This window comes from Neophocaena asiaeorientalis, unplaced genomic scaffold (assembly GCF_003031525.2).
Source record: "Neophocaena asiaeorientalis asiaeorientalis breed wild unplaced genomic scaffold, Neophocaena_asiaeorientalis_V1.1 scaffold217, whole genome shotgun sequence".
Lineage (NCBI taxonomy): Eukaryota > Metazoa > Chordata > Mammalia > Artiodactyla > Phocoenidae > Neophocaena > Neophocaena asiaeorientalis.
Window position 1 is genome coordinate 6881070 of NW_020172293.1, and position 23200 is coordinate 6904269.

Here is a 23200-nt window from a genome sequence, read left to right on the forward strand (position 1 = left end):
AGTGCTTTTAATAACATTTTTTCTTTAAAAAGTTATGAGATGTCATTTGAGATTTATCTTTTAAGTATTTGCTATTGTCAGATACATGTGCATTTTCTAATTGTTCTTCAAATTTGACTTCTTGAAATAAAAATCTGATTTTATAGTTATCTTTCTTAATTACTTACAGGGGGAAATGTAAGTATCCCCATGGGGGATAGTAAAATGGTGCTTGAGTGTATTTTGATTGTTAACTTTAACACAATGAGCATTATAATGTAGTTTAGGGGGGAAATATCTAGCTCATAAAAATCTATAATTTTACAGATATTTGTGCTTAGGATAAGGCTAAAGTATATAACAGACCTTATTACTGAACCGCAGAATTACAAGAACAGCATACAGGAATATCAATAAGTGTTGCAAACTCTTTAACATAGTAACTAAATATCACTCCCTAACTGCTTGGAAAGTGGATTATTTTAATTATAGAAATCTAAAGCAAAATTTACATAGTGTCTTACACCCTGGGAAGTCCTTGCAACGCAAGTTATGCTTGAATATTTAAGAAATATCTTTATTAAGTTGTATTATTTCTTACCATAAAAATATTAAGAGAATATTTTAATGAAGCTATTAAATTTTCTATCATGCTAAGGGTCATTAATTTCTTAAGTTTTAAATTTTTTTCTCAGTTTGAGAAGATGTGGCAGCTAGCACAAAAACTACGCTTTCAACGTGAAAGCTCTTCAGCTTTTCTATGTAAAAAATCTTTACACGTCGATCTATGTGTAGGAAGAACTTTCTGGATCTTGAGTCTGTGAGATTGGGTTCGTTATCTAGTCTGGCCGGGCAAATTCAATTTTCTTGTGTGTGTGTGTGTGTGAGAGTACTCAAAATTTTGCCATATATTGTTCATAAAAATGTTCACCAAACACTACACACATTTCTCACTACACACATTTGTATAATAGGATTCTCACTACACACATTTGTATAATAGGATTCCCAATGTTGGTCAAAAGCAAAACAAAAACAAACACACATCACTGATACAAAGCCACATCTTCATATTAAACTAAGTGATAGAGAACATCCCTCACTTCTGATAATTTTGCACACTTTTTTTTCTAAACTCATAAAGCATTGCATTTTTTGTACAAACAAGAATAAAAATCAAATATCAATTTCTGACAAATTAGTGTATCACTTCCCCTTGAAAACAGGGAACGTATTCTCAAAAGCTCTCTCTTTGCACCCTCTGATGGCTCAGCAGGACAGCTTTCATCCTAGTTCTGCCTGAGGAAAATATCCACACTCAGTCACCTCGTCTACATCTGACAGGAGCTAAGCCTAAGTTTTCTTTTTCGTTCTTGCCCTCTGGTTGCAGTCTCTGTCCCCAGGTTTCTTTTTAAGAGGATGAGTTAATCTCCAGCAGTACCTCAAACCAGAACTGACTCTAGGGCACTGGGTCAGAAATCCCAGATCAATTTCCTACCGGGGTTTTCTCCTTCATACCGAGCCATTCTGCAGCAGAAGAAAACATGCACTAGTGTCTCAAGCCAGCCTTCTCTCAGTGTCTGCTTCCTGACACAGTCACCTTGGGTCTGGTCTTCAGTGACCCAGGCAGTTTCTCCAGAAACTGAAAATAAACTAAAAATACCAATTTATTAGTGTAAAATAAAAACATAACTAGAAATGTGTCTGAATACCTATGCCAGCTGGTCACCAAATTAAGGTCATCAAATTAAGGTCATCAGGAGAGGAAATCTTGAACAAAATCAAGATCAGAAGCATGTTTGGTGAATAGACAGTAGAGGGAAGGCAGTGTGGAATATTGTGAAGAGACAGTATCAGCAACGCTAACACAGTAAGTTGTCTATCAGATAGAAAGGGAGAGTGTCCTTTGGCAGAATTAAAAACTGATAAAACCTTCACCAGTGAGCAAAGCTTGTGCTAGAAGTGTAAAACATCATAATTTATTATAATTCAGCTATCTTCTATTAACTACATTTAAGTTGGTGTTTTTAAATACAGTTTAAGAGAGAAAATAGGCCTCTTGATGCCATTTAAGAGATAAGCTTGAATGAATAGTCACACTTACAGTACATCTCCAGGTATTTTTAAAATAAATTCAGACATGAAATAACTGTGACACCTAATTTAGATATCATTTAATATTTCCTAAACTTGTCTTACCATCAGAATCACCAAGGGTTTTTATTAAAAATGCAGGTTCTCAGGACTCTCCTCTGGGGCTTCTGATATAGTACATGTAAAGATTGAGAATCTGTATTTTTTTTTAAATGCTCCAGGTGGTTCTGATAATTAGGAACATTTGAGAACTACTAGTCTAATCCTAATGTTGTGTTTGAAAGGATAAAGTGGATTCCTAGAGAAATAAAATCCCTCGCTAGATAACTTAGACACTTACACACACACACACACACACACACACACACACACACACACGCGCGCGCGCGTGCGCCTTAGAGATAAAAAGTATTCTACCTAATAACTGAGATAAGACATAGTATACGAATGCCTCTTAAACCAGATTCTGTCTACTCAGCGCTACCAGGAGAATGTCATTACGCCCAGATTTGTTTCTCAAAAGGAAAAGTTTGCTGTCTTTTTCCTAAACTCTGGAGATCTTTAGTTTTATCTTGTAGCCTCCTGTATATCACCTGAAGCCTGGAGAGAAAATTATTTTCAATTTTGATATGCCCCTCTTTCTACTTCCTAAGAATCTATTCCTCTAGGTGTCTACCATCACCTCTGCTATACCTAAAAATAATACCGCATCTCACAGTGAGCTCTCAGCACTCAGGCTTATGCAGAATATAAGCCTCCTTTAACGGTAATATTTCAATGTTGAAACAAAATTAAAACCAGCACAATATGCAAGCCACTTAGTACAGACTTCATTCAAACCTGCTTCTCATCTCCAGGATTTTAAAAGGTATGCTGGGCAATGCTGCAAGTTCACGGATACAAATCAACAGTTACCCTAATGCAATGAAAACCAGTTGAGATACCATCCTCACTGCCCTGTCCTCACTGTCCTGGTTCAATGGGGCCTCTGCAGGACGTACAGACAGGCATGCACAGGACAGGGACAGCTGTCCTTGTTCTTAACTCACACCCAAGGACACAACGTTTTCAACAGGTGTTAAAGAGACCAAGACACAAAACCATTAGTCTACATTTTTTCTGGTAGGTAGATGAACTTTGCAATAATTAAGCCTCAAAGTAAATCTAAAATCTAAATATACATATAAAACAGTTTGCTTTCTGAATTGCATGTTGACATATCTGCTGGTTCTGTAGAAAATGCAAGTAAGCAACGGCCTTTAAAAACAGAAGTCATGAGCCCTGAAGCCCTCCTAACTTTGAATCCCATGGAAACCAAAGTTTCACCTCTCACTAATCTCTTAAAAATTAATTTTACATAAAATTATCTAAGTAAGCAAGGGAAGGTAAGACACCCGAGGAAGCAGTGAATAGAGGAATAAATGTAGTACGTCATGCGTACAAACGTCATGGTGTGATGTGGTAATACAAAAATCAATATCACCTAACATCTTAAACCTTGGGTTAAAGAGACTATTCTTTAAAAACTAGACCGTTTTGGACAGTTTTAGATGAGAGAATGGAAAGTCATGCCATACAGATTATTAAAAGTGTTTCCTTTGGCATAATTTGAGGATAGGACATTCACTTCCATATAATTCATAAGAATCTGAGAGTTAAAAATAAGGTTGCCCTGTCAAACCCTCACTTTCATGCTCTTTTGCGTCTCCTCCATCCTTGTGTGAGTGACCTCTTTTCAGCCCCTTCTATTAAGCCTCTGGAAAACATATATTTTGTTTTCACCTCATCAGAAAACCATTACTTCACATCCTAGCCTTCTGAGTCGGCAGAAGACCATTTGTATTCCAAGCTTGTTTTTAGTATGTACTCCTAAACCTAGATGATTGGGAAGACTTGATACAATTCCCAATATACCTTTCAGTTAATAATCAGTATGATCTGTCTATAGGGTAAGAGAAAAAAGGCCTGAAAGTGTTTTCTAATTATGCAGCCTTTTAAACAAACCTAAACAAATCATAATGCTTGGAAATATTCAAAAGTTATGTTCAAACTGGTAATTGGTAATGTGGCAAAACAAAAACAAAACAAAGAATCATGTCTAAAGATGACATACAATATCTAAGATCAACAACAACAATAATCCTATTTCTATTATAATATTGAAAGAATATAATGATCTTGTGGGATCCATAGTGGCATATTGTAAAGATCAGGGTTCAACAAAGTCATAAAGTTTTTTTTTTCTCTAATTGGAAGCTTCATTAAAAAAAAAGGTTGTTTTCTCAATTGGAACACAGCCATACCAATTTTTTTTCTCTCAATTTTTTTTTTAAGTCTCTAAGTTGCCTTTATTCTACCATGACTCTGTTGAGTAGAGCAACCCTATGGCTCATGGTGCCTAAAATATTTACTACCTTGCTCTTGACGAGAAAAGTTTGCCAACCCCTGGTATAGATTAAAACTGTTTTGACTGTCAGAATCAATAACAATTGAATGGTCCTTTCACAGCCTTTCATTTTTTAAGTAAATAATTTAAAAATATAAAAATATCTTAAATCACTTAATCCTGAATAATTTAGGCTAAACTGTTTTGAACTTGCCTTTTTTCGAAAACTTATTTCCTTTCTATCAAAGTTAAAAAGTTGTGTGTTCAATTTAGATCCAAAACCAGAAAAAAACTGTGTTAGGAATACTTGTAGATGCTCTCAATTTTAAAAGTCTTAGATAAACTTGTGAAATGCAAAATATATTTTATGTACTCTACTCTTAGGTATAACCTTGGGTGAGCCCTTCTTTTAGGTGAAGCTTACAAAAAGGAAAGGCATAACCGTGATAAGATTTTAAAGTATTTTTGAAAATTATAGCTTAACCTGTAAAGCCAGATTTTCTATATAGTAACCTTCCATTTTATGTGCTTTTGGTGGTTTTAGAGGCAGGAGTCTAGGTTTTGGAGATATAAATAGAATATCAATGTATTTTACCTAATATAAGGTTAAATACTGAAAGGACATATGTTGAGAAGTTAACTCAGGAAGAAAGAATGAGGGGCAGAGTGAGACATGGAAGGAAGCAAGGCTGCTTATAAGGATGACTTATCAACTTGGCTATCACTGTGATGCAACCTAATGGGCCTTTTGAGGAGCTCTATGGAATAGTCTAAGAACCATCAATCTCGGAGGAGGGAAGGGCTTCATCCCCTCCTGGTCATGGGTGAGCCCCCAGGGCATGCCCTTCCCCACACTTCGGGGCTGCACCTGCAGGAATATCCCACCTCTTAAGTGACAGAAGCCTGTGGGTTGTGGGCAGGTCCAGGCAAGTGTTGTCCTATCACACCTGCACCAAGTGGTCCAAGCCCGAGGTGGAAGCCTGCACAGAACTGTTACAGCAGAAGCTAAAATAAAAGGTGGGGCTGAGAGAGTGAGAAGTGGTGCCCAGGTGTCCTTAAGTGGGAACTGGGAAATTTTTTCCTTTGTATTATAAGAGATGCAGATGTGCATCTTTCAAGAATATCTCCATACATTAAGTACTATTTAAGTACAATGATGAGTCACCTAATTCTTCTATCTGCTCTTTGGTTTTCCCACTTTAAACACCCTCCCTGGATGAATCAATCCTCTATTTTCAACCACTACTGATATGTTGATTATCCCAAACCTCCCTTCACTCCATACTTCCCTAAACTTCAGACTGTTTTTCTTTTTTCCCCCAACCACTGGCTGAGCCTTTCTACTTTGACGTCCCTCAAAGCTTTACAATGTCTTTAAACAACTCATCTTTCTCCCTAAAGCTCCCTCTCTTTCACCCTCTGTTCTATATTTCAACAGATGGCTCTTACTGTCGTTCCCACCAGAATCATGAATTACTTCTGATTACTCCCCATCATTCACACGACACATGCAAGCCTCAGTGGCATTATTTTCTAAATATTTCTTGAATCCTTTTCATTCCATCTGTACTAGCTTATATTCCTAGCTTAGGCCCCAGTTGTCTCCTACCTACACTAAAGTATATATATACATATTTTTTTTAATTTTATTATCAGTTTTTTAATGGTAAGCCCTACTTCAAACATGTTCTTCAAACATCACTAACAGAGTGATGTATCTAGAAGTCACTTAGGATTGTTTCACTCAACTGATTAAAACCTCAGTGGTGCCCATCAGCTCTAGGTCAATGTACCCATTCGTGACCATGACAAATGAGTCATTCCCTGACCTGGCTTCTGTCTACCTTTCTCTGTCTCAAACTCTATGCACCATGAATTACAGATCAGCACAGCGGTTCTTCACTGCAGCACGCTGCTTCTCGTCTGTGTGTATCTGCATAGGTTCCTGTGACTCCTTACTCCTGACGCCCAGCCCCAACATGGGCTATTGCCTATAGACACTGTAAGACCTAAGTCATACAACACCTTCCTGGATATCACCATACCCAGGTCAGATGTCACTCTTTTAAAAAAAATCATTTTTATTGTAATTATTTGCTTGAGTTTCTCACTTTGTCCCCTTTAAAATGTATGCTCCATGAGGACGATGACCATCTACTATTTGTGTCTGTATCGACACCAAGTGGCACAGGGCCTAGGGCAATGGAGGGCCTAATATCAGTGAACAAATGATAAATCAACAGACATGAACGAGCACTTTAAAAAAAAAAAAGTTAAATTTTACAGAAGGAGATTATGCTCGAAAGTTCATTCTGCTGCTTATGTTCCATTTCTATCAGGAAATTATTTCATTATTTACTTTCAGTATATAATAAAAAAGAGAGAGAGGAACAAATGGCCATCTCTAAAATATACAATAGTAGAGCTGTTGCTATCAGTAGAATTTGAATTATCTGAAAGTAAAAACATAAACTATGATCTTAAATGTGCTTCAGGGGCTCAAAAATAATTGAAATTCATGGTAGCTTAATAAAAGTTTAGGAAAGCTTTTTTAATATACGATAAAACTAAATTTTAGTTTCTTAAGAAGGATTTTTGTGACTCTCATAACATGCAAGAAGAATTGTAGAGTTCGGTCAATTGTGAAAAAGTGGAATTTATAGAATTTTATAATTAGAAACAACTTATAGATTATTTCATTATTCTGATGAGAAATTAGGTAATTAGAAGATTAAGTAACATCCATAAAGTCACTAGGTCCCTTAACGGAAAATTTCATCTTTAGAATCCAGGTATTTTAATTCCTGGTTTGAGGTTATTTCCATTTAAACACATTGTTTCCCCAGTATTTTTAAAAATTAAATTTGGGAAATTATATTTGTCTTACACGTACAGCAAAATATATCAAACTCAGCATAACAGCATAACTAATATGTATATCTATTAAAAACAAAATGAGAAAATTCCATATAAAAACCATCTTAAAATAATTGAACATAACTAATCGGGTAATCTAACAGGAAAAGCTCTAACAAAGGTATTTTATCCCTGAAAAGGGAACAAATTGAAAAAAATAAGATAAATTCTTTGTAAACATGATGGAATATAAGCTAATTCATTTTAATCCAAAGCTTCAATTTGAAGCAAATTGACTTTCATGTTATTCTCATTTTTCGTTACAATCTCGTTTTTCATTACATTAGACTATGCTTCATATTAACTATAATCAATTTTTCATCCTAACACGTGATGAAAATACAAAGGGTCACCATGCTGGAAATAAGTAGGAAGAATATTTGAATGCAATTTCTAGAGAGAGAATCAGCTGAGAGGCATTAGCTGCCCGCAGTCCCAGCAGCTAGGGGAGGAGTGCTGCGGTCCTGAGGGAGATTTGGATCATGGACAACAGTGTCCGCAACAAACTATTCATGAGAAACTTTGTGTGGACAGAGCTAATTCATGGCCAGTGAATCAAAACTACATCATCTATTCTGTTCGGTGACAGATACTGAAAAGTTAAATTAAAATCTATGTATTAACACTCAAAGTCTATTTGAACATTTGCCTTTTGCTACATTTTGCTTTTGTTTTCTTTTGTTTAGGAACCTCTAGAGAGCAATCATTATTAATATAACATGGAGGTATACGGAGTTAGGGAAAAAGAGAAGCTAATTCTCTCCCCCTTCCCAGGACTCAGACTGATCAAGATGCTCAGTGTCCTACACCTTGGCGGCATCCACAGATGCCACCACCTTTGGACTGAATATAGGCAGACCTTCTGTCAGTGGGCAGTAGCAGTCCTGGGAGTATGTCAGGAGATTTTGTGAATAGTGACTATAAAGGTTGGATCTGTTACAGAGTATTGAGTAGAGTTCCCTATGCTATACAGTAGGTCCTTATTAGTAATGGCCTATATAGGAAAAGAATTTTAAAAAGAGTGGATATATGTATATGTGTAATAGATTCACATTGCTGTACACCTGAAACGAACACAACACTGTACATCAACTATACCCCAATAAAAATTTAAAAAATAAATAATAACAATGTTTAATAATATAAAGTTAAAATAGTATTAATATTATTAAATATGCATAGTATTATTAATAGTAGATATCAAGCTCAATTTCCTGATCCTAACCTTAATGTAAATGCTTAAACTTTTCTGTACAGTTGTTAACAACTATTTAATGAAAATTAATTAATTTATGCATGAACAATTTTATTCTACAGGACACCATCATCTTGAGAATATCATGCCAATATTTTTTTGAAAATTATCAGAATTATTTACATTTTATTCTTATTTCAGTACTATTTTTACCTTGACTTTCTATCATTATATTACAAGATAAGAGACAGAACAGGTAGTCTGTGCTGGCTACCAAGAGGGGAGAAATGCCTTTATTTATTTAGAAGAATTAGGCACAAAGATAGAGGAAAAGGCTTTTATCTCCTCAACCATTTAGAAAGGAGAAAAAGATCATATAATGTTATTCTAGTTCAGTGACACACTTCAGTTTTTATTTTTAAACTTAATAACTCATATTTATTATTATTACATTCAAGCTGTTGTTGTTGCTAACATTTGAGTAATTACCATATGCCTAGCTCTTTTCTAAGTGTCTTATATATGTATATATGAATATATGTAATCTTCAAAAGAACTATACAAGGTAGTACTAATATTATACCTGATTACAGGTGAAGACCCTGTGGCACAGAGAGGTTACATAGTTTTCCTAAGGCTACACAGCTAATAAATGACAGAGCCAGGATTTGAACTTAAGCAATTTTACTCTAAAGTCCATATTACATCTTCTTCAATAGCCTGAATTCACTTTATAACAGAGTAAAAGTTAAATTTATTGTACCAAAAATACCACTTAAATCTGAGCTACTGAAAACGCAAACTAAAATTAACTCATTTTACACCAAATGGTAGTTCCAAGTCAATGTAAAGTTCTCCAGCACCGCAAAAATTGTGGCAGCAGTATAGCACTATAATTTGCAATGTAAGAATAACACTAGGAATTATAGTTCCAAATGCATAAAGTTGACTTAGATAGAATGACACGTAATACACCTACCTCGATCATTAGCAGTTATCTGAGCAAAGATAATGCCAAGAGTTATAGAGGAAGCTGCCACTACCTATGAGAGCAGAGAAGCCAAGAAAGTAGCAAAAATAAATCTTAAAATGTAACCAAATCAAAGATCTGAAAGTCAGGGACAACGACATAGGAGGGGCAATAGAGTCCTGGAGGTCAAAACAAGTAGTTACACAACGTATTTGATAAAGAAAAATACAGCCTTATCCTAAGATAGAGCCTGGGTGCCCCCTAGCTTTTTGGACACTTCCTAGTATATTTTAATTGCTTTTGACTGTGTTATAATTAAGATGAAGTTACAGCCAGGAACACAGTGGGCAAAGGACTGCTCTGTACTGATTGAAGCAATAAACGGGGCCCTGCAGTTAAAAGGATGATCATAGTTATGATACATACAAATGAAAACCATAGTAATCCTGCTAATAATAGAAAATATATTTATATGCATTTGCCCGTATCCGTATGTGCACAGAGACACAGAAGTATGCAAATAGCCTATACCTGATAAGGATGTATTTATATACAAGGACACATGTTCCAGATTTTCCAGAATAGTCCTCATTTCAAATATCATAGTCTCTACAAACCTCTCAAATGTCCCAAAAATTTCAAAGTTTCCAAATGCAAATAAAATTTCCATAGACAGCAACTCACAGAGAAACTGGGAAGAAAAAAGTCCTTTGTCAGATATTCAGCGTAAAGGCTTTAGGAACTTCACAGAATTCCCCAACAGATCGTAAGTTTGGGATTATGGGGACTGACTTCTATTTTTCACCATTTTTACAATTTTTCTCCATCTTCGTTCTCCACCCTTAATCCTCCTGAAGACTGGTTCAGGGATCAGTAAACATCTTTAACCTTAAACGTTTTTAAGAATTACATTTATTCATGTTTTTTTTTCTCCCCTTGGCAGAAGGCTTTATATCATAAAATGTAAAGAAGACCTTCCGCACAAGTGCAAAATGGGCCTAATCATTATTAAGTTCAATAAAAAGTTCAAGATGGTAACAATGAAATATTGTGTTTCCAACACAAATAATGACATGACAAAGCAAACCAGAATGGGTGTTTGGGTATAAAAAAAAAGTTACTTGGAAGATGATTTCTTGAATTCTATTTCAAGAAATTAGCTTTCAAAAGTTTACAATCAGGGCTTCCCTGGTGGCGCAGTGGTTGGGAGTCCGCCTGCCGATGCAGAGGACGCGGGTTCATACCCCGGTCCTGGAGGATCCTACATGCCGCGGAGCGGCTGAGCCCGTGAGCCATGGCCACTGGGCCTGCGCGTCCGGAGCCTGTGCTCTGCAGCGGGAGAGGCCGCAGCAGTGAGAGACCCGCGTAACGCAAAAAAAAATAAAAATAAAAAGTTTACAATCAGATTTCAGTTTGGCCATAGTTGACAACGCTGCTTTGAAAATAATCTCCGTACACGTCCTAGAGCAGTTCGAAACGGCAGACCTGATAAAAGAGGGGGTAACTTTGCGAAGACCAAGAACACTGAGTTTCTTTTCAGCATGGATTATATAAATAATCTGGGCAGCACTAGAACAAAGGAACACTTTACTAAAAATTTTAATATAAAAATTTGGATTGAACCAAAATCATCAATCTGACATGTTTAAGAAGGAAGAAGGCATTGCGTCCCTAATCTGTTGTGAGCTGATACATTCTATAAACAATTCTGGAAGGAGGCTGCACTTAGAGCATAAATTGGTATATATCGCTTTGCTCTCACAGATACCGACACAATATTTTCTGCTGAATGCGAAAAAGTTTAAAGGCATAAATCAAGGTAAAGCAATCACCTGACAAAGAACTACAAAGAGGTCCCATACCTTTTTCTTGGCCAGCGCTGACACATTGATTTTTTACTGAAGATAAAAGCCAAAATCATGCGTCATTAATATAAGTAAGCAAAATTATTTGGTTCAATATGTTATACTGTTAAAAAAAAATCAAAAAAAGAAACAGTTGCAAAGAAAAGGCAATTTTGAAATGTTACACATGATTAAAATAAGTTTGTTATCAGCAGAGAAAAACACGTTTGAAAGACATTTCATAGAGTTTATTCCTAGAGGGTGAACGACACATCAGAGGGGAATAAACTATTGCTTTTGTTTATCCAGATTAATACACAGACACTGTCTGAATAAGAAGACACATATCCAGTATGCTAACTAGAGAATAGTTTTTAGCAAAATAATTCTGCCCTGATAATCGAATGCACTTTTCCTCATATTGCAGCTTCACACTAGTTTAAAACTTTCTCGAAAAGAGACCAGCATGGCAGCTGTTAGCATAGCCAGCACTTTTGCGCAAATTCCAAAATGGCAAATAAACCTCACAACTGAGATTTCAACCCCATTCAGAGCCCCTCATCCGTACAGCCTCGCTATGGCAAAATTTGCAAAATCAGACACGGCAACACCCTCCCTCCACACACACACACACACACACACACACACACACGCACACACACACACGCACACACACACTGCATCTATGTTTTCTCACTCCATTTTACTGCTCTAGCCAGAAGGGAGGGTGAAAGGATTTGGAATTGGAAGTACGCATGAGTAGAAAGGACCCAAATGGATCATAATATGCAACACCAGGGACAAAAAGAAACCAAACCAGAGACAAAAACAAACCAAAGCATAGTTACACGAAGTTTCAAATAGGCCATAGACTGAAAAGGGGTAAGACACACTGGAATTAAAACATTCATAATTACTATTTTTCTCTTTTTTTTTTTCTTTTACCAACCGATCAGCAATTTTAAAAAGTTAAACCCAACAACCCAAGTCTGTCTTTCTCTTTCTCTGTTTCTTTTCAGCATGGATTATATAAATATTTTGGATACTACTATAGCATGTATTAATTTCTATCACTTTCTAAATGACCCATAATATATATTAATAATATATATAAAGTATATTTCCAATGTTTAATGACCCATATTAATATTCTACTGTAATTCTGGAGGGTCAAAAATATTAGATGCCATTTAGTATTACGTAAGTCATAATGAGTAGGATTTAAATAATTGATTTATTAAGAAATTAGACTTGCTTTCTGAACCTTGCATTCTTGTAATACTCCTTACCTAAAGTTTTCTTCCCTTCTCTACTCACACATTCTTCACACCAGAAACCAAGCTCATCACTTTGGATCAGGATGTGCTGAAGAGCTGACACACAAGCTATGGTTATGTTTGCATTCAGTGGAAGAACATAGCCCATGAGAAACTTAAGATTGTAAAATAAGATTTAGTATGCTGTTCAGTAAGCAACAGATCTATGAGTGTTGCTTCCACAGGCTTCAAGCCAGCAGATTCTATTCAAAACCTTTCAATGCAAATTCTAGCAAACTCTACACACTTGGAAGAAAAATGTTACATGAGGCTGCATAAATAATTTATACTTTTAGCATTTCTGTATATAATTTCCCCCAAAGTGGGATCAACTTAACATTATTAAATATGGTCCTATTTTATTTGCAACATAACTTATGAAACATTTTCCCTAGAAGTACTGAAAAATGATGCATCACCTAGGATTTAAAGGTATATCCCACATATGAAAAAGTAAATTATAATTATGAATAAGATTTCTAAAATCTTTTCACAAAATCCATCAGGGAAAAATCTCTTTATTACTGAAAGATGTTACCAGAACACTACACAATTCTTTCAGATTTAGTCAGAAAGTTCTGTGACATTAAGAGGTCTGGCCAAAGAATATTTTCTTTGAAAGCCCATGTCCTCTCCTCCTGAGGGCCTACCTCATACACAAAGATATACTTCAGAAAACGAGGTCATGTCAGGAAAAAGTAAGCAGAAGCTTGTAAATACTGGTTCCTGTGGTGCCAAAGAATTAATAAGTTGCATTAAACAAGGTTTTTTGCAATACTTATCAGTGACTGCTGCTGACACTGAATCCATGCCAAGAAACTCAATCCTCCAAGAGAAAAGCAAAAGGGAGACAGATTTCAATTCTGAATAAGAAAATATTTTCTGTCAGTGTGTCCAAAGATAGGATGGAAAAACCCCGTGAAGTAATAAATTCTTAATACTGGAGGTTCAAGAGTACAACTCGGTCAAATACTCATTGAGAAAGGTGCTTGAGCTGATTTTATTGTTAAATAATTCAAAATGGAGTATTTTACGATTCTGATATGGTACACCACCAATAAAGGCTGCTGAAAACATCAGATAATAGGTATTTGTGTGAAACAGTTACTTCTCATTATGTACCTAGACCCTCATTTAAGTGTAAGTAAAATGTGATGTGTAGGTGAGAGCAGAAATGATGAAGAATCTCATTGTGTTCCCTTCGTTAGAAATTGTCCTTTCAGCAGGGCAGGAGTATGATCAGTATCATAAGAGTTGAAACCTCTTTAGAAGCTATCATTTGAGATTTCTTCAAAATAGTTGTAATAAAGTGCCCCTTCTTTCTCAGTTTCATTCAGCAACCTCTACAACTGAGCATGGCTCAAATATTTTTCCTTGCTGACATGCGAATATGACCCTGCAAATAGGGTGCTCTATTAACAAGTTCTGATGTATTGATTTTTCATGGAAATTTCCTGATAATGGTATAAACTCAGAAAAAAGAGAGATGTCTCCTATCCAAAATGCATGCTGGGGAAATGAATTAGCAGGGAGTTCTAAGAAATTCTAAATAATGTTTTAAAAAACTGAAGGAAGTCTTTTTTTTTTTTAATTGAAGTATAGCTGATTTGCAATGTTGTGTTAGTTTCAGGTATACAGCAAAGTAATTCAGTTATACATATAAATGTGTATATATATATTCTTTTCTAGATTCTTTTCCCTGATAGGTTATTATAAAATATTGGGTATAGTTTCCTGTGCTATACAGTAGGTCCTTGTTAGTTATCTATTTTATATATAGTAGTATGTATATGTTAATCCCAGTTCCTAATTTACCCCCCCTTTCCCCTTTGGTAACCATAAGTTTGTTTTCTACGTCTGTGGGTCTATTTCTGTTTTGTATATAAGTTTATTTGTATCTTCTTTTTTTAGATACCACATATAAGCAGTATCATATATTTGTCTCCCTCTGGCTTACTTCACTTAGTATGATAACTTCTAGGTCCATCCATGTTGCTGCAAATAGCATTATTTCATTCTTTTTTATGGCTAATATTCCGAATATATATATATATCTCCCATCTTCTTTATTCATTCATCTGTCGATGGACATTTAGGTAGCTTCCATGCCATTATTCTCCTACATAAGGCTATTACAGCATAATTTTTTTTTCTGTATTATGAAAATCTGGAAGTGTCCTCTAAAATATATTTAGGAAACACGTAGGGAAAATAGGTACAATTTCACAACATTCATATATTTTGAAAATTAGCCTTTTGGAATCAATCTATCATTCTCCATGGCATATAAATAAACACATTTTTCAGACCACCAGGGTAGCATTTGGAGAGTCAAAATTATTAGTTTACTAAACTGTGATCTTATTGGAAAAACAGTTTACTCAAGGAATCACTGGAATTATTAATCTTTGAGTTGTTACATATTGAATTTGAAAATCAAAACATTCAAGATAATATATTTTTCAGGTTTCCCAGTACCATTTACTAAAGAGAGACTATCCTTTCCCCATGTATTCTTGGAACCCTTAAAAAAGATTAGTTGACTATATGTTTGGGTCCACTTCTAGGTTCTCTATTCTGGGTTCTCTATGTGTATGTTTTTATGCCAGAAACAAAATGTTTTGAATATAAGTACTGTGTACTACAGTTTCAAATCAGGAACAGTGATGACTCCAGCTTTGTTCTTCTTTCTGAAGATTGCTTTGACTATTCAGGGTCTTTTGGGATTCTGTACAAATTTTAGGATTGTTTTCCTAATTCCATAAAAAATGAATGTCAAGAGAGATTGCACTGAATCTATAGATCCCTTTGGGTAGTATGAATACTTTAACAATATTAATGCTTCCAAATCATGAAAATAGGACATCTATCAATTTACTAGTCTTACAAATTCTTTCAATAATGTCTTATAGTTCTCAGGGTACAGATCTTTCACCTCTTTGGTTAAATTTATTCCTAAATATTTTATTCTTTTTGGTGATATTGTAAATGGGATTATTTTCTTAATTTTGTTTTCAGATCATTCACTGTTTGCATAGAAGTGAAACTAATTTTTGTATGTTGATTTACTATCATACAACTATATTAAATTCATTGATTAGTTCTAAAAGTTCTTTGGTGGAGTGTTTAGAGGTTTCTATATAAAAGATCATGTCATCTGCAAACACAGACAGGTTTACTACTTCCTTCCTGATTTGGATGCATTCTATTTATTTTTATTGCCTAATTGCTCTGGCTAGGACTTCCAGTACTACCTTGGATAGAAATGGTGAGAGTGAGCCTCTCATTGTCTTGTTTCTGATTTTAGAGGAAAAGCTTTCAGCTTTTCATGACTGAGTTAATGTTGTCTGTGGACCTACCATATTTATTATGTTGAAGTATATTCCTTCTGTACCTAATTTGTTGAGATATTTTTAATAAGAAAAAAATTGCTGAATTTTGTCAAATGCTCTACCAGCAAGTATTGAGATGACTGTATAACTTTTAGTCTTCATTTTGTTAATGTGAGACAACTTCGAGCAGCTTAATTTATGCGTAATTGATGTTTCTAAAGAAGAGGAGAGAGAGCAGGAGAAAGTTCTGGGGACTCTGAGTTAGTTAAAGCTTTCTTAGATACAACCCAAAAGCTTGATACATAGGATAACATACTGGTAAGTTGGACTTCACCAAAATTCAAAAGAATATGCTTTTCAAAAAAATCTCTTAAAAGAATGAAAGGACAAGCTACAAACTAGGAGGAAATAACTTGTAATTCATATATAACCGATAAAAGGTTTGCATCCTGAAAATATTTTAAAAGCTCACAAGTCAATAATAAGAAAACAAAAAAACCCAATTTAAAAAGAGGGCAAAAGATTTGAACAGACAATTGAAACTAGACATTCGCTTGGCAAATAAGCACATAAAAATACGTTCAACATAATTAATGCTTAGGTCAATGCAATCAATACCCCAATGAGATAATCACTCTACACTTGGAATGGTTAAAATTAAGAAGACTGATAATAACAAGTATTAACTAGGATGTGGAGGAACTGGAACTCTCATATTTTGCTGGGAATCAAAAATGGTATACTCTGCTGTGACCACCTAGAGGGGTGGGATAGGAAGGGTGGGAGGGAGGGAGACGCAAGAGGGAAGAGTTATGGAGACATATGTATATGTATAACTGATTCACTTCATTATAAAGCAGAAACTAACACACCATTGTAAAGCAATTATACTCTAATAAAAATGTTTAAAAAAATGGTATACTTTGAAAAACAGAGGAAGAGTTTCTTAAAAAGTTAAACATACTCCTTATATATGATCCAGCCATTCCACTCCTGGGTATTTACCCAAGAGAAATGAAAGCAGATGTTCATATAAATACTTACATACAAATATTCACAGCAGATTTATTTATAATAGCCCAAACTACAAGCAACCCATATTCTGATCAATAGGTAAATGGAGACGCTGTGCTGTATCCATATAATGGAATACTATTCAGCAAAAGAAAATGAGGTATTGATATATTCTGTAATAGGAATGAATCTCAAAACAATTACACTGAATGAAATACATCAGAAAAAAAGTACATACTGTACTATTTCACTTATAATATAAAAGTTTGGGGAGTGTACGTTGAGGTATACTGAGAGGAAGTTCAGTGGTTATCAGGGATGGAAGTGAGGGCCAGAAATGGTATTACGAAGGGATATCAGGAAAGTTTTAGAAATGCAGTCCATTTACGTTTGGATTATCTTGATTGTGGTGATGGTTTCAAAACTTTCAATATGTATAGTTTATAACATATCAATTATATCTCAATAAAGCTCATAATAAAAATTATAAGTTTGACCTGAAGTTTTATATGCAATGACTTGCTGGCCATGCCACACATGAAAGCAGTGGCTGTTATTTCCATTGACAATAATAAGCCAAATTGTTCCTATACCTGCATGTACAATCTGGTCCTATCCTATGTATTTCGTTTTAAATGAATGATCCTGAAAATTCTTTGAATTTTTCTTTTAAACAAATATTTAACGAGTACCTGTTATCTGCTGGGCATGATACCAGGTAATTTCACCTGCAGTATCACAGTTAATGAAAATGCTGGTTGTTGCTGCCCTTGCTCACTGGAACAGAAGCTATGTATATCCATTAACCAATGAACAAACACATCCTGTTGCTTAAATTGGACCCAGTCCTTAACTATCTTAAACAAATCATCTACACAGCATGCAGAATCTGATTTCATCTTTTCATACCTAACATTAAAAAAAAAAGAACCCTTGGGGGCTTCCCCAGTGGCACAGTGGTTGAGAGTCCACCTGCCGATGCAGGGGCCGCGGGTTCGTGCCCGGTCCGGAAAGATCCCACATGCCGCGGAGCGGCTGTGCCCGTGAGCCATGGCCGCTGAGCCTGTGCTCCGCAATGGGAGAGGCCACAACAGTGAGAGGCCCGCGTACCGTTTAAAAAAAAAAAAAAAGAACTCTTGGATGAAATCAAATAGAGCATTCTGTGTAAGCCAGGATGGGTTTCAAACCTCAATATTTATGTTTTAGATTCAAAACCAAAGGATTCCTTGGTTAGTTCCATGGTCAACTGACTCTGAAGCTGTTCCCGTGTCAAGCTGATTTTCTTCTGGAAACCAATGCTTGACTAAATATCATAGTAGAGTTTATCCATTAAATACTAGTTAAGCCCAAATTACAATTGACCTGATTAGACTAAGAATTAACTCGAAGTGGATAAGCCATTATTAAATAAAAGTCAAAGATCCCTCTTCAGTTTCATTTCACACGATTACATGCATCTTACCATTGTGGCTGAACTGCAAGATATCACTCTGCACATGGCAGGTTAGTTCTCATGATTTCCGCTTATGTCTATCTGGACAAATCACCAATCCCAATGTGTTCTCTACTGAGCACGTACAATGTACATCTATGATGGCACTGATGTACCAGCTGGCCTGGAGCTAAGTTCTTGGCTACAAAACTGTTAACTCGAGACATTCAGATAAAGACAGTGCTTTCAATTAGGGTAATGCAAAAAAAAAAAAGTTTAGCCAGTAAAAGTAAGAAGTTTCTTCCAATATATCATATGTAGATCTATTTGGCCAAAAGGAGAAAACAATATTCAACGCTCCTACATGTTACAGGCTGTATGATATATTGGAAGCAGAAAGAACATGAATTAACTAGACACTTGTGGGTTCTCGTCCAAGTCCTTGTTTTCCTGCTTACCATGTATTTGGCCAGGGATAAACAACATCCTTTATATCTATAAAATTGGCAAAAAGGAACTCTGACTTACCCACTTCAAGGAATTGCTGAATCAAATAGATAATATATGCAAAAGTCCTTCACAAAACTGTAAAAGCCACATAAGCATTTGAACTTTCTATTGCAAGTCTGACTTTCAGGAGAAGGTAGGTAAGATTTAGAGTAAAGAATATTCCACCAGGAGTACGAAACCTAGATTCAGACTCTGGTTCTGCCGCAGAATAGCTTTTCCAACAAAGCCTGCACTCTTCCTGGATGTTTTTTGCTTACCTACGAAAATGTGAAAAAGTCAAATGATAGATTCAAAATAACAAATTTGAGAGTCTGAACTTTTTGCAGAAGACAAAAGATTGTGTGAAACTCTTTTCCTCCAAGTTTTTCATTTCAGCACAATTACTTAAAACTGAAGGAACCTGCAGCTGTGTCCAATGCCACGTGTCCAGCTTTAGAGACTTTAATCACACATTATTGTGGGTAGTCAAGGAGGAAAGCAACCTAACGAGCTTTGGTACACTCTTAATTACATGACGAATGTGTGTCAAAGTAACTGATCAAATTTCACTTACTTTTAACTCAAGAATATAGTGATCTTTCATATTCCTTAGACATCCTGATTCATTTCCAATACAGCTTGTGAAGCCCATTATGCATACCTGAAAAGGCCTCCTGCTGAAAATGTTGAGGTGTTTCCTTATCCAAATGTTGCCTTGATTCCCAAATAGCTGCCATAGCAGCTGTCCCCTTGTGTTGTTCCAGATTCGCTGGTAGATGGCCAGCTTGTAAATGTGCTTTCCAAACATGTGATAATAAAAGCGGAAGGTGCAGCCCACTACATCAGTGGCATTAATGATCGGGCTGAGTAGAGCAGCTCGGTGTTGGAAAACCCGTGGTTCAGAAGATTCTATGTAGAGATAGTGTCCTTTAGCTGTGCCCAAAGTATTATCCTTCATCGGCCCTGTATTAAGTGTTGACGTTGGACCCTGGTTCCAGGTCCAATCAAAATCATCTTCTGTATCTTGTTCCCAGTTACAAATTCCATTTTCAAAGTCACATTGAAGTTCAGGTACTGAAATTGGCATGAAATAAAATCAAAAGATACTCAAGGACAAAAATAACTATGAATGGGAATACTATCAATAGTTGATACTTTGCTCCTGCCAAGGTAAACCACTTTAATTTTTTTAATGCAACATAAAAGCAAAATGTTTAAAAGAATAACTAAATCCTAGGTAATACATCAAATAATAATATTTTATAGCCAGAAGGTGGAATTACTTTGGCCATTATTTCCCAAATGCCTTTTCTACCCGTCCCTTGCCCACTGTTATTACCATAACTCTATGCAAATGATCACTACCCCATGGCTGGCTTGCTGCAACAAACTTCTGGCTCAGTGGATTTCAACTTTAGCTGAATGATCCAATCACCAGTGAACATTAAAAAAAAAAAATTAAAGCTCAGAATTCACCTCCAGACATGTTGATTTAATTAGTTCAAATGGTGTAGCCACACATCAGGATACTTTACTAGCTCACTTGGTGATTCTAACATGCAGGGCTAACAAGAGTCATAACTTAACAGATCTCTATCTTTCAGCACCCCTGGGGTGCATGGTAAAATTGCTTGCTCCATGGTAAAGTCCTGCACAAATACTACTGTGTTAGGTATGGAGTGAAGCCCAAGAATTCATATTTTTAACAAGCACCCAAGATGATTCTGATGCAGGTATTTTCCAGACCTCACTTTGAAATCAAATTCTTCTCTCTGGTTCCATCCTGCCCCAGTTTCAAGCATCCCTCCACACTTGTAAAAGAATGACCATCTTTAAATGGTAGTTTATCATTTTTTTCTCTATTGAGAATCCTTTAATATTGACTCATTTAATCTCAGCTTAAATCTAAACTTCTCTATCTTTCAAGCTTCACTCTTCCCAGATTAAAATAACTTCCTGTTCGTCTCCAACTGCCTTTCCCCTTGGCATGCACCAATTTACCATCGTGCCCTAAACCTCTCACCCCTGTGTCTCTATTCATGCTTATTATTATGCCTATTTTGCCAGTTCTTAGCTGTGTCTCCTCAGTGGTAATCTTTTCTTCTCACTGGATTGTGGCTCCTTTGAGCTGGTGCTTTTAAACTTCTAACTCCCTTCAGTCAGTAGAAGAATTCAAAGCACTTTTAAAGAATTGACCAGTCCCTTATCAACTGAATACTCTACATTTGTAGGATATAGGAATGTATGCATTTTTCAAGATGTGATGATTTTGTCAACACCAAGTACTTGTTTAGAATAAATGGGATAGAATATACAAATACTGTATTTGTACACAAATGTATACAAATACATTTGACAGTATTTGGGCAGAAGGGACAGGATTTAAAATTAAGGAGGAGTTCCACATTTTAGCTTCATTTACATAAGTTAATATTTTTGAAAGACAAACATCAGCTGGCCTTTAACCATTCATCTTATAACGGCACTTGGCGCCAAAGTGAACAAATATTCTGAAAGAATAAATAAAAGAATATGTGAATAAATGCAGCCAGGCAAGAACAAATCATCTGTCTCTGAAAACCACAGAACAGGAGCTTAGACCTAATGAGGGGAATCGAGTGAGTAAATGGTAAATGGGAGATGAGCTTTCTTTTGATGTTTCCTCACTTGTGACTAATCAACGCAGCTGGGACGTGAACTGGACCCCACAGGTCCCCTGCAGGTGTCAGTCTTGGGTTGTGCAGAGGAAGGGGGATGTCAAGCTACTGAGGTTTTTTTTTTTTTTTTTTTTTTTCGGTACGGGGGCCTCTCTCACTGTTGTGGCCTCTCCCGCCGCGCAGCGCAGGCTCCGGACGCGCAGGCTCAGCGGCCATGGCTCACGGGCCCAGCCACTCCGCGGCATGTGGGATCCTCCCGGACCGGGGCACGAACCCGTGTCCCCTACATCGGCAGGCGGACTCTCAACCACTGCGCCACCAGGGAAACCCCTCTACTGAGGTTTTTGACATAAAATTGGCACTAAAGCCAACTTCTTCATACCGACTGCATGCTCAATCTTTATTTCAAAAGGGAAGGCACGTGGCTCCACCCTTAAATGAAAGACCACGTTCTAAACATACTTTAGAAAATAGAGCATCAATTTCTGGATGTCTAACGCATTCTGTTAATAAATTACTAGGTCTGGGGACTTCCCTGGCTGTCCAGTTGTTAAGACTATGCACTTCCACTGCAGGGGGTGTGGTTTGATCCCTGGTCGGGTAACTGAGATTTTGCATGCCGCGTGGCACAGCCAACAAAAAAGTAAAAAGGAAGTCTCCATTTAAAAAAATTTACTATGTCTAGATGGAAGGCTGAGAGAGAAACTGACAGTCACTACTACTTCCTTTCATTGATACTTAGTCACAAGAAGTATTTTGATAATCCCATTCTACTCAGTTAATGCTGGGAAGTTTGAAGGATAATTTGCTTATTTTCAGTAACAGATCAAAGTTTTTTAAGAAGTGGGATTTGAAGTACATGAAAAAGATGAAAAGGCTTTCTAAATTTGCAAAAAATAAATTACCTTTAGGACAAGCAACACTTCTTATAACAGCCATTGTCGAAATCATCGATTTTATTTATATGCACTAAAGGTATCAGCTGTGTAACGAGCTGCATGGTACTTCTGACTTTCATGTGCCTGACTGTATTAAACACCACATATGTGCAGAACTCTCTACAATGATTTATATGGAAACTTCTCAATGTAATGTTTCCTATGATGTACGAAGCATTTGATGGCTTTACTTTGGTTTATGGTAAGCCTCCCAATTTAATAGGCACATAACTTGAATTTAAAGAATTGTTGCTATTTCTGGGTAACGAAAGATGCAAACTTTCTCTGACTGATGTTGGTAATTAAAAAAGAAAAACGTCTCTTAGCCTCTGACTCATTTTCAGGACCAAATGCGCTAGGCACTACCAGGAACCAGGTTTATTAAATTGCAAGATATACATAATCATCAGGTATGATAAACTTTTTGGTAATTTAAACCGGAAGCTCGGGGCTTATCTTCGACACCTCACTCTCCGCTCCCTATAGCCAGAAGATTTTTAAACGTCCCTACTAAATATCCCTCCTCCAACTTTAGTCCATCCATCTCCACCACTTGTCACTGTGATAGAGGCTGCCAACCCCTCTCAGGGGAACTACTGCCAACGGCCTCCTAGTAAATCTCCTGAACCTATTGTCCT

At 36.2% G+C, this 23200-nt stretch overlaps 1 protein-coding gene across 1 annotated transcript in view; it reads right to left on the bottom strand.

Annotated features, from left to right (window-relative positions):
* The window catches only part of MALRD1 (MAM and LDL receptor class A domain containing 1), a 580486-nt gene that overhangs the window by 415815 nt on the left and 141471 nt on the right, over positions 1-23200 (bottom strand). The window contains exon 19 of the mRNA XM_024765840.1: positions 19629-20041. Coding sequence (XP_024621608.1) covers positions 19629-20041 — 413 coding nt within the window. The remainder of the gene's footprint in view (positions 1-19628; positions 20042-23200) is intronic.